This window comes from Hypanus sabinus, chromosome 27, assembly GCF_030144855.1.
Source record: "Hypanus sabinus isolate sHypSab1 chromosome 27, sHypSab1.hap1, whole genome shotgun sequence".
NCBI lineage: Eukaryota > Metazoa > Chordata > Chondrichthyes > Myliobatiformes > Dasyatidae > Hypanus > Hypanus sabinus.
This window is the reverse complement of record NC_082732.1, coordinates 24,251,972-24,265,107: the sequence shown is the minus strand read 5'-3', so window position 1 is coordinate 24,265,107 and position 13,136 is coordinate 24,251,972. Positions and strand designations below refer to the sequence as shown.

The window sequence follows — 13,136 nt, the reverse complement described above, 5'->3', positions numbered from 1 at the left end:
TACTGAGAATGGCTGCAAGAAAACCTATCTCAGGGCTGTTTATGGTGACATATATATACTTTGATAATAAATTTACTTTGAACACTACACCATAAAAATGCAAAGAACAAATTCAACAGGTGAGAAGAGTCATTCTCTACTGTATAACAGCCTCCAAGGCTTTGCTGGTCTCCACCATCTCCAGGCAATGTTCATTCTTTATAGATTCAATGGGATTCCTCTTTTTCAATATCAGATTGCTGGCATGTGAAAAATACATATTTTCCAGAAATCATTCTGTAAAAAAAAAATCCAGTATGCGCTCTGGTGCACAAGGAGAAATAGACACAATGTATTTTACACTATTTATCACTTCAATGCCCTTTTATCCCATTGAACCAGCTGTTTGGCTGTCCTTTCTGGTTCATTCAAAGTGGGACCATTAATGGGAAGTTTCCGCTTCCTCCTGACCATTTTCAAATTCCTCTGGAATTGAACATTACCACAGTCCATCACCTCTGGACAAATAATATGCTTAGACAAAGCCAAGCATCAGTCGATACTTAAATTCTGTTTTGAAACAAACTTGTTGGGATCAAGTTTATAGTAGGTCAAATGGAAAAACTTAAGTTCAGATATCAGCGTCTGCCTTGGTCTTGCAGTTCGGAGAATTCCACTAGGACAGGATCTGCTCTCATCCCATAACTCAGCTCCCCGTCTCCTCATTTTGGGAATGAGAAATCACCCCGTATTATACCACAGTGCTCCATCCATATCTTGATTCAATATTCTTCTTCCTTATTGGCTTCCTCGTCTTGGATTCTGGTGTCTTCCTGAATGTCGTCTTTGCGAGCTGCGTCAGGGTCTTCATCATCCATCTCGCCTCCGTTATCCTCCTGTAGTGGAAAGCACACAACGTCAGACGGTGCAACCGTCCAAACTGATACTATAACAACCTGTGCGTAGCGCAGAGGCTCGTACGGTTTCCGCTCACGGACTGCACACCCTACACAGTTTACCCCTGATAGGAAGGCAACTCTGCTGGAAACCTTACTCCTTTTGCCATCACATCACTGGGCCACAACTGCCAGAACAGCCTTTGAAATCAAAACTAGGGGAAGTAAGAGACCAAAGTTTCCAATGAACAGACCCAGCTGGCAATGCCAAACCCAAAGCTTACTGCTTTACCCCACCTTCCCTAGGCATGTGGCATCTTCATCAGTTTTTTGGGGGGGGGGGTTACCCTGTTTTACCTCTCTGCTCCCACCACTGAATAGCAAATGAATCAACAGTTCTTCCTATAACCATTTAAAACCACTGGCTTCTCTAACTTGCCAGCTTCTTATTCAATTATCAAAGTTCTGCTTGATTTTACAACCCCTAATTGAAATTATTCTCAGCTTCCAGTGGGAATAAATCCAGTTATCCGAAGCTACTCCTACATCTATAGTTCAGTTATCGTTCTCCTTAAAGTGTATGCTTTCTGTGATCCCGAACAGCACTAACTTTCAGGTGACCCTTTCCATGAAGTCCAGGGTTGCTGTATTTATTCACAGCCTTTAGTGACTTTCTGTTAAACGTTGACTCTCATTCTTTATTTTTCACATGACTTATCCATATTAAATAGCAAACTTGACCATTCTGGTAGCAACAAGTGATCTGCCAGAGGATCTGCTTGACCAGCAGCTCAAGCAAGATCAAGTGGGAGAAGGGAACTGTCGACATCTCAGGTCAAAACCCCGCGTCAGGACCGAAGCAGATTGTTGCTCCAGATTCCAGCATCCTTTGTATCACCAGCCTGCCAACTTGTCAATGACCTTGTGAAATCCTTCAGATTTTTGTTCTTTGTTAAATCACAACTAATGCGACATTAAACATTTTCATTATTGTATTTCCCAGGTCGAAATGGAATTTGCCCAAGACTACAAATCTCATACAGCCAGCCTGTCAGTTTTCAACACCTTTATTCCGAGCAACAGCCCTAATCTGTATCAGGTTCTGGACACCATCTCCATGTGTCTCCGACCAGGAGCAGGACAACACTCCATTGGCTCTGACCAGGTTCTCAACACCATCTCCACGTGCTCCCTGACCAGGTTCTAAACACCATCTCCATGTGCTCCCTGACCAGGTTCTAAACACCATCTCCATGTGTCTCCGACCAGGAGATGGACACCACCCCATTGGCTCTGACCAGGTTCTAAACACCATCTCCATGTGTCTCCGACCAGGAGATGGACACCACCCCATTGGCTCTGACCAGGTTCTAAACACCATCTCCATGTGTCTCCGACCAGGAGATGGACACCACCCCATTGGCTCTGACCAGGTTCTAAACAACATCTCCATGTGCTCCCTGACCAGGTTCTAAACACCATCTCCATGTGCTACCTGGCCAGGTTCTAAACACCATCTCCACGTGTTCTCTGAACAGGTTCTAAACACCATCTCCACGTGCTCCCTGGTCAGGTTCTAAACACCATCTCCATGTGCTCCCTGGCCAGGTTCTAAGCAACATCTCCATGTGCACCCTGACCAGGTTCTAAGCAACATCTCCATGTGCTCCCTGACCAGGTTCTATACACCATCTCCATGTGCTCTCTGACCAGGTTCTAAACACCATCTCCATGTGCTCCTTGACCAGGTTCTAAGCAACATCTCCATGTGCTCCCTGGCCAGGTTCTAAACACCATCTCCACGTGCTACCTGGTCAGGTTCTAAACATCATCTCCATGTGCTCCCTGACCAGGTTCTAAACACCATCTCCATGTGCTCCCTGGCCAGGTTCTAAACACCATCTCCATGTGCTCCCTGACCAGGTTCTAAACACCATCTCCATGTGCTCCCTGGCCAGGTTCTAAACACCATCTCCACGTGCTACCTGGACAGGTTCTAAACACCATCTCCATGTGCTCCCTGACCAGGTTCTAAACACCATCTCCATGTGCTCTCTGACCAGGTTCTAAACACCATCTCCATGTGTCTCCGACCAGGAGCTGGATACCACCCCATTGGCTCTGACCAGGTTCTAAACACCATCTCCATGTGTCTCCGACCAGGAGCTGGATACCACCCCATTGGCTCTGACCAGGTTCTAAACACCATCTCCATGTGCTCTCTGGCCAGGTTCTAAACATCATCTCCATGTGCTACCTGGCCAGGTTCTAAACACCATCTCCATGTGCTCCCTGACCAGGTTCTAAACACCATCTCCATATGTTCCCTGACCAGGTTCTAAGCAACATCTCCATGTGCTACCTGGCCAGGTTCTAAACACCATCTCCATGTGCTCCCTGACCAGGTTCTAAACACCATCTCCATGTGCTCTCTGGTCAGGTTCTAACACCATCTCCATGTGCTCCCTGGCCAGGTTCTAAACACCATCTCCATGTGCTCCCTCGACAGGTTCTAAACACCATCTCCATGTGCTCTCTGGTCAGGTTCTAAACACCATCTCCATGTGCTCTCTGGTCAGGTTCTAACACCATCTCCATGTGCTCCCTGGCCAGGTTCTAAACACCATCTCCACGTGCTACCTGGCCAGGTTCTAAACACCATCTCCATGTGCTCCCTGGCCAGGTTCTAAACACCATCTCCATGTGCTCTCTGACCAGGTTCTAAGCAACATCTCCATGTGCTCCCTGGCCAGGTTCTAAACACCATCTCCATGTGCTCTCTGACCAGGTTCTAAACACCATCTCCATGTGCTCTCTGACCAGGTTCTAAGCAACATCTCCATGTGCTCCCTGGCCAGGTTCTAAGCAACATCTCCATGTGCTACCTGGCCAGGTTCTAAACACCATCTCCATGTGCTCTCTGGTCAGGTTCTAAACACCATCTCCATGTGCTCCCTGGCCAGGTTCTAAACACCATCTCCACGTGCTACCTGGACAGGTTCTAAACACCATCTCCATGTGCTCCCTGGCCAGGTTCTAAACATCATCTCCATGTGCTCCCTGACCAGGTTCTAAACACCATCTCCATGTGCTACCTGGCCAGGTTCTAAACACCATCTCCATGTGCTCCCTGGTCAGGTTCTAAACACCATCTCCATGTGCTCCCTGGCCAGGTTCTAAACACCATCTCCATGTGCTCTCTGACCAGGTTCTAAACACCATCTCCATGTGTCTCCGACCAGGAGCTGGATACCACCCCATTGGCTCTGACCAGGTTCTAAACACCATCTCCACGTGCTCCCTGACCAGGTTCTAAACACCATCTCCATGTGCTCCCTGACCAGGTTCTAAACACCATCTCCATGTGCTCCCTGACCAGGTTCTAAACACCATCTCCATGTGCTCCCTGACCAGGTTCTAAACACCATCTCCATGTGCTCCCTGACCAGGTTCTAAACACCATCTCCATGTGTCTCCGACCAGGAGCTGGATACCACCCCATTGGCTCTGACCAGGTTCTAAACACCATCTTCACGTGCTACCTGGCCAGGTTCTAAACACCATCTCCACGTGCTCCCTGGCCAGGTTCTAAACACCATCTCCACGTGCTCCCTGGCCAGGTTCTAAACACCATCTCCATGTGCTCCCTGGCCAGGTTCTAAACACCATCTCCACGTGCTCCCTGACCAGGTTCTAAACACCATCTCCACGTGCTCCCTGACCAGGTTCTAAACACCATCTCCATGTGCTCCCTGGCCAGGTTCTAAACACCATCTCCACGTGCTCCCTGGCCAGGTTCTAAACACCATCTCCACGTGCTCCCTGGCCAGGTTCTAAACACCATCTCCATGTGCTCCCTGGCCAGGTTCTAAATACCATCTCCATGTGCTCTCTGGCCAGGTTCTAAACACCATCTCCATGTGCTCCCTGATCAGGTTCTAAACACCATCTCCATGTGCTCCCTGGCCAGGTTCTAAACACCATCTCCATGCGCTCCCTGGCCAGGTTCTAAACACCATCTCCATGTGCTCCCTGGCCAGGTTCTAAACACCATCTCCATGTGCTCCCTGGCCAGGTTCTAAACACCATCTCCATGTGCTCCCTGGCCAGGTTCTAAACACCATCTCCATGTGCTCTCTGAACAGGTTCTAAACACCATCTCCACGTGCTCCCTGGCCAGGTTTTAAACACCATCTCCATGTGCTCTCTGAACAGGTTCTAAACACCATCTCCATGCGCTCCCTGGCCAGGTTCTAAACACCATCTCCATGTGCTCCCTGGCCAGGTTCTAAACACCATCTCCATGTGCTCTCTGAACAGGTTCTAAACACCATCTCCACGTGCTCCCTGACCAGGTTCTAAACACCATCTCCATGTGCTCCCTGACCAGGTTCTAAACACCATCTCCATGTGCTCCCTGGCCAGGTTCTAAACACCATCTCCATGTGCTCCCTGACCAGGTTCTAAACACCATCTCCATGTGCTCCCTGGCCAGGTTCTAAACACCATCTCCATGTGCTCCCTGGCCAGGTTCTAAACACCATCTCCATGTGCTCCCTGGCCAGGTTCTAAACACCATCTCCATGTGCTCTCTGGCCAGGTTCTAAACACCATCTCCATGTGCTCTCTGGCCAGGTTCTAAACACCATCTCCATGTGCTCCCTGGCCAGGTTCTAAACACCATCTCCATGTGCTCCCTGGCCAGGTTCTAAACACCATCTCCATGTGCTCCCTGGCCAGGTTCTAAACACCATCTCCATGTGCTCCCTGGCCAGGTTCTAAACACCATCTCCATGTGCTCCCTGGCCAGGTTCTAAACACCATCTCCATGTGCTCTCTGACCAGGTTCTAAACACCATCTCCATGTGCTCTCTGAACAGGTTCTAACACCATCTCCATGCGCTCCCTGGCCAGGTTCTAAACACCATCTCCATGTGCTCCCTGACCAGGTTCTAAAACCATCTCCATGTGCTCCCTGGCCAGGTTCTAAACACCATCCCCATGTGCTCCCTGGCCAGGTTCTAAACACCATCTCCATGTGTCTCCGACCAGGAGCTGGTACACCACCTCATTGGCTCTGACCAGATTCTAAACAACATCTCCACGTGCTCCCTGGCCAGGTTCTAAACACCATCTCCATGTGCTCCCTGGCCAGTTTCTAAACACCATCTCCATGTGCTCCCTGACCAGGTTCTAAACACCATCTCCATGTGTCTCCGACCAGGAGCTGGATACCACCCCATTGGCTCTGACCAGGTTCTAAACACCATCTCCATGTGCTCCCTGACCAGGTTCTAAACACCATCTCCATGTGCTCCCTGACCAGGTTCTAAATACCATCTCCATGTGTCTCCGACCAGGAGCTGGATACCACCCCATTGGCTCTGACGAGGTTCTAAACAACATCTCCACGTGCTCTCTGACCAGGTTCTAAGCACCATCTCCATGTGCTCCCTGGCCAGTTTCTAAACACCATCTCCATGTGCTCCCTGACCAGGTTCTAAACACCATCTCCACGTGCTCCCTGACCAGGTTCTAAACACCATCTCCATGTGCTCCCTGACCAGGTTCTAAACACCATCTCCATGTGCTCCCTGGCCAGGTTCTAAACACCATCTCCATGTGCTCCCTGGCCAGGTTCTAAAACCATCTCCATGTGCTCCCTGGCCAGGTTCTAAACACCATCCCCATGTGCTCCCTGGCCAGGTTCTAAACACCATCTCCATGTGTCTCCGACCAGGAGCTGGTACACCACCTCATTGGCTCTGACCAGATTCTAAACAACATCTCCACGTGCTCCCTGGCCAGGTTCTAAACACCATCTCCATGTGCTCCCTGGCCAGTTTCTAAACACCATCTCCATGTGCTCCCTGACCAGGTTCTAAACACCATCTCCATGTGTCTCCGACCAGGAGCTGGATACCACCCCATTGGCTCTGACCAGGTTCTAAACACCATCTCCATGTGCTCCCTGACCAGGTTCTAAACACCATCTCCACGTGCTCCCTGGCCAGGTTCTAAACATCATCTCCATGTGCTCCCTGGCCAGGTTCTAAACACCATCTCCATGTGCTCCCTGACCAGGTTCTAAACACCATCTCCACGTGCTCCCTGACCAGGTTCTAAACACCATCTCCATGTGCTCCCTGACCAGGTTCTAAACACCATCTCCATGTGCTCCCTGACTAGGTTCTAAACACCATCTCCATGTGCTCCCTGACCAGGTTCTAAACACCATCTCCATGTGCTCCCTGGCCAGGTTCTGAACACCATCTCCATGTGCTCCCTGAACAGGTTCTAAACACCATCTCCATATGCTCTCTGACCTTCAGTGGCTCTGGTAAAAATTTATAAATTTTCTTCTCTGTTTTCAAATCTATCCATGACCTCACTCCGCATATCTATAACCTTTCCCACATTTAGTGTTCTCCCTCTCATCTCTTCACCCCCTTGCCCACCCAAGGTACCCATGTTCCTCCAGATCTATCCACTTGAGCATCTAAAAAATTAGTAACTCCACATCTCCTCAGCTTTCAAGGCTTTTGTGCTCTGGAATCCCGCCAGACTTCCCTATGTCTGCTTGTCCTTTAAAACAGTCTCCTTCACGAAGCCTTTTGCTCACCAGCCCTAATGTCTCTTGTTTCTGGTGGGTTGAGCCAGTTTTTGCTGTTAAAGCTGCTTTATACAGTGTTGAGGGATTACCAAGGCTTATTTTCCCCCTAATTCAAGAACTATTATAAATGAATGTAATTTTAAGTTTTGTAGATTTGGAGTTGATCTGGAGCAAATTAAATACAGGCAACATTTTCTAGACTCGGGTTAATAATAACCCTTAACAAATACACATAAAGCCTCAATTTACATTACACATTCACAAATCATGCTCACTGGGTGTAGTCAAATCAAGGAAATGTTATCTCTTGGTTGACTCTGATTTATGACGTAGAGGGAGGTGTTGTGGCCGGTTCAGACTGCGCCAGTTCCCACAGCAATCCCACAAACTTCCCTACCACCCACTCCCTCTCACATACCCACCATTCTGCTCCCAATTTATTATTTTACAACATTGAATCACAGTGGATTTAATTTGGCTTTTTTGTTGACACTGATTAACAGAAAAAGACTCTTCCATGTCAAAGTGAAAACAGATCTCTATAAAGGGATCTAAATTAATTATAAATATAAAACACAAAATAATTAATTGCATTAGTATTCAGACGCCCCCCCCCCCTTTAAAATGCCAGACAAAACCATTACTGGTGCAGCCAACTGGTTTTAGAAGTCACATAATTAGTTAAATGGAGACTTGTTTTCAGAGACCTGTGCGCAGTCAAAGTGCTTCAATTGACTATAGTGAAAATGTACCTGTATCTGGAAATTCCAACTGCTGGTGAGTCAGTATCCTGGCAAAAACTACACCATGAAGACAAAAGAACACTCCAAGCAACTCCACAAAAAGGTTATTGAAAAGCACAAGTCAGGAGAAGGATACAAGAAATTTTCAAAGTCACTGAATATCCCTTGGAGTACAGTTAATTCAATCATAAAGAAATGGAAAGAATATGGCACAGTTGCAATTCTGCCCAGAGCAGGCCATCCTCAAAAACTGAAGGGGACTAGTAAGGGAGACCAAGAGACCCATGACAGTTCCAAGCTTCAGTGACCGAGATGGGAGAGACTGCACATACAGTGACTGTTTCCCGGGTGCTTCACCAGTCTCAGCTTTATGTGCGAATGGCGAAGAGAAAGCCACTGTTGACAAAAAAACTCACATGAAATCTCAGTCAGAGGGTTCTCTGGTCTGATGAAACCAAAATTGAGCTTTTTGGCCATCAGACTAAATGCTGTTTGGCACCACACATCATCAAAAACACGCCGTCCCTACCATGAAGCACGGTGGTGGTTGCATCATGCTGTGGGGATGCTTCACTTCGGGAGGCCCTGGAAGGTTCATGAAGGAAGAGAGTAAAATGAATGGGGCAAAATACAGGAAATCCTGGAGGAAAACCTGATGCAGTCTGCAAGAGAACTGCGACTTGGGAGAAGATTTGTTTTCCAGCAAGACAATGACCCCAAGCATAAAGCCAAAGCTACATAAGATTGGCTTAAAAACAAAGTTAATGTCCTGGAGTGGCCACTTCAGAGTCTAGACCTCAATCCAATTGAGAATTTGTGGCTGGACTTGAAAAGGGCTGTTCACTCACAATCCCTATGCAGTTTTATAAAGAAGAATGGGGAAAAATTGCAGTGTACAGATGTGCAAAGCTGATAGAGATCTATCCACACAGATTCAAGGCTGTAATTGCTGCCAAAGGTGCATTTACTAAATACTGACTTGAAGGCGCAGAATACTTATGCAAAAAATTATCTTGTGTTTTATATTTGTAATTAATTTAGACCAACTAAATTAATTACAAACGATGACTCCTTTGCTTGCATCTTCAGAAACAGCTCTATTTCTACCTCTAATATCTTTATTTTTCCCATTCTGGGTTCTTTTGAAGACCCTGACCTGGAGTTACAATGCAGGCTTCAGTTCTTTGCGGGAATGGGACCCGTTCTCGGGGTTCCACGACTGGCCGTTATTCGACACGCCAAGGGTTCGGCCTGAGAGTCTCGATCGTGTTCAGAAGCCTAAGATCTCAGGGCTCTGGAGACGGGTGGATCGAGGGTCCATGTCACGGCAGGAGACTCGTGTGTCGTCGAGGAGGCCAGAGAATCTTTCACTGTGGGCCCAAAAACCCGAGGTCTTTGTGATCTTTGGACACAGGACTCAAAAAAAATGATGAAATGGACTTTTAACATCGTAAACCATCAGGTTGTTGTTATGTCTCCTGCTCGCTGTGAAAATGGGGTCACCCCCTCCCTTGCCAAGAAGAAAGAGAACCTGGGGTTTGTCGAATGTTGGATGAAATGCGAAGCCTTTGGGGTGACTTTAGTCTGTGTCTTTGCTATTGCTTAGCACACTCTTGGGCTCGGTGATGGTACCAATGTGCTTTATTTTGCTGGTGGGGGGAGGGGGGATCATTGTTGCTGCCGCTTATATGCGGGAGGGGGGAACTGGGGGGGGAATTTGGGGTTCTGATGTTTAACGGTCATTCATCCTTTGGGCCACTTCTGTTTTCATGGATGTTTGTGAAGAAAAAGCATTTCAGGATGTATATTGTATACATTTCTCTGACATTAAATTCAACCTTTGAACCTTTGACATGAAAGAGTCGTTACCTGTTGATCAGCATCAAAAAAACCAAATCAAATCCTCTGTGATTCAATGTTGTAAAACAATAAAACATGAAAACTTCCAAGGAGGGGGGGGTGAACACTTTTTATTGGCACTGTACACTGGCTATAGTTTACAGTAACAAATTAGCCTGCCAACACACACGTCGTTGGGATGTGGGAGAAATCCAGGACACCTGGGAAGGTGAGGGTTAAAGCTACACAATCCCAGAGCAAACTCCACATGAACACACTGGATCAACAGACAATAGGTGCAGGAGTAGGCCATTCAGCCCATTGAGCCAGCACCACCATTCACTGTGATCATGGCTGATCATCCACAATCAGTACCCCGTTCCTACCTTCTCCCCATATCCCTTGACTCTGCCATCTTTAAGAGCTCTATCTAACTCTTTCACAGGATCCCAGAACTGAACTGTGGGAACTATGAAGCAGGATCTCTTCCACTGTAGTTTCTGAAGCAAAAGACTGATTGGTATGTTTTTGCCCGGGATGTGGGTCTGTGGTAACACCAGAGGTTTGGTGACCAGCTTGGCAAAGGGGCACCTGAGATACACTGGCAGTCAGGCAAACAACAGTTGGAGTTGGGCTCCAAGTGAAACACAATCACTACTTACATTTTCTGTCTCCTGGTCTTCTTGGTATTCATCCACATTATCTCCTTCTCTACTTGCTGCATCGACGTTCTGGAGTTAGAAGAGGGAGAGAAGAAGTTAAAAGTTTTGGATTTACTCCTTCACGGGCACGACACTGAAGAGAATTTGCGGCCATTAACGCCCCAATCCTGACCGTGCTGTCACGTTCTCACTCGGCTGAGGGATGGGGTGCAGAGGGATAACTGAGTGGGTATGGAGCCAGAATTAGTGAATGTGAAAGGGGAAAGGGAGGAGAGAGAAAGGAACGTAAAGGGCAGGAAGGGACGGGTAGAGAAGATGGGGGAGAGAGGTGTCGGGAGAGTGGGAGAGGAGGTGAGAATCAGGAGGCAGTGGGAAGGTGGGGAGTCGCAGGGAAACAGCAAGAGGGTGGGAGGGCTGAGTGAGGCAGAGAAAAGGGCACTAAGAAGGGAAGGAGGGAGAGGAGGTGGGAGGTAGGGTGGAGGGGGGGGGAAAAGAGGGGCCCGGGCACGGAAAGTGCTGAGCCAGCAGGGTCAGTGTGGCAAGAATAAGCTTAAAGAGCAAAAACACCCTCACCCCCGGTTACTCTCTTTTCCCAAACATCTTTGAAGCATCATTTGCCTCAGTAATGTGTATTTGTCACAGGCTTTCAGGACAGACAAGAGCGGATCAGCAGTATTAAACTGGTAATGAAGTGCTCTCTTATCTCTGATCAGACGATGTACCAGAGCGAGGCGCTGGCACTGCAGGCAGCTTGAACAGTCTGTCTGGCTGGCCCGGCTACATGAGCCACAGCACCCAGCTGTGTGCTTCCCCCCACACCTGCTGTTCACCGCAGAGGCTCCAATCCCACCACATTAAATTCAGGCGGCGAAGCCTGGAAGTCCCCTGGGATAATCGTACACATCCAGACATTATAGCAAGCACTGGGCACATCGTATGCCTTTTGCCGAAGGCTGTTTGGCACTGCCCTTTCCGACACCGTACCCCCGCCTTCCCTCACCTTGGCACCGGCCTTCAGCAGCAGCTGATCCTTCAGTGCACTGAGCCCGGGTGCCTTCGCCGCATAGCCTGGCCTCTCCAGCTCAGCTTCTTCAAACTCATCCTCTCCCTGGTTGTTGGGGTCCTGAGCTGGGTCCTGGTCAATATCTGGAATCTGAAATGACAGCATGAAACTTGAACCTTTTCTTTACACTCCCTTGCCCCTCTCGCTCCCACTTAACCCCTCCCACTTCAAATCCTCAAGTTGGCACTCCCTCTCCCCTTTCACCCAACTAACTACTCTTTTCTTTGTCTCTATCTCTCTTTCCCTCACCACCTAGTGAAGGGATGGTGGGACTACTGAAGAGTAGGGCTGGATGAGAGGGTTGGATTTGATGGTGAAGGGGTTGAAGTCGAAGGTGAAGAGGTTGGGGTCGAAGGTGAAGGGGTTGGGGTCGAAGGTGAAGGGGTTGGAGTTGAGGTCGAAGGTAAAAGGGATATAGCTGGAATATGTTATTCTCTTGCACCCTATTTCTTTCCTGTGCATCAGGATCTGGGTTTTGTTTTGAAAACTTAAGAAATAATAACATTTTGTGAAATTTGTCTGTCCTAGTCCGTGGGCTGGTTACAGAGCTCAACTCCGAACAGAAGCTGGGAGTATTAGCTTCCAAAGTCATTCCCATTACATTCACCCCATCTCGAAACTTCTTGGAGAAGATGCAACATCTGCCATCGAGATCCCCGCAATCAGGGCCACGCCATCATCTCACGGCCACAGTCAGCCAGGAGATACAAAAGCCAGAAGTCCCACACACCAGGTTCAAGAACAGCTACTTCCCTTCAACTATTCAGTTCTTGAAACAACCTGCACAAGCCTAATCACTACCTCAGCACAGCAATAGCATGGCTGCTTTGTACCACTACGGACTTTGTTTTTCGGTCCAATTGTCTCCTTTTTAGTAAAAGCTCTGCATTATTCATGTTTAATTTATGATTTTCTTGTGAATGATGTTTAATCTGATGCTATGTGCCTGTGATGCAGCTGCAAGTTTTTCATTCCTCCTTCCATTCTTACATGTTCTTGTACATATGACCATCTCAACTTTGAAGAACACAAAATGTGCAGAGTCTCGGAACTCACCAGAGGCTCCTGTGGAATCAACTGTCTCCGAGATGACATGACGTGTGCAAACAGCTTCCCCGCATCCATTTTGTCCACTTCCTTCAATCTATTGTCTTAAAATGAAGGACCAGATTGTAAATAGCTCAACTGTAAAGTTACAGCAAGAACCAGCAGCTAATGAAACACAGGTAACGTGTAATGCAACAGTGAAGCCACAAAAGAGAGAGGCAGAAAAGCAGAGTAACACTCACAAAATGCTGGAGGAACTCAGCAGGTCAGGAAGCATCTTCGGAAAGGAATGAA

The 13,136-nt window shown here is 47.9% G+C and overlaps 1 protein-coding gene across 3 annotated transcripts in view; it reads right to left on the bottom strand.

Moving 5' to 3' along the window:
* Window positions 1–309: 309 nt before the first annotated feature.
* LOC132382102 (Golgi integral membrane protein 4-like) overlaps window positions 310–13,136 on the bottom strand; it is a 74,773-nt gene continuing 61,946 nt past the window's right edge. For all 3 annotated transcript variants that reach the window (XM_059951986.1, XM_059951985.1, XM_059951984.1), the window contains 4 exons: window positions 12,852–12,946; window positions 11,733–11,885; window positions 10,733–10,801; window positions 310–875 (listed from right to left, as the gene is read on the bottom strand). In XM_059951986.1, the coding sequence (XP_059807969.1) occupies window positions 762–875; window positions 10,733–10,801; window positions 11,733–11,885; window positions 12,852–12,946 (431 nt within the window). In that variant the 3' untranslated portion in view covers window positions 310–761. The remainder of the gene's footprint in view (window positions 876–10,732; window positions 10,802–11,732; window positions 11,886–12,851; window positions 12,947–13,136) is intronic.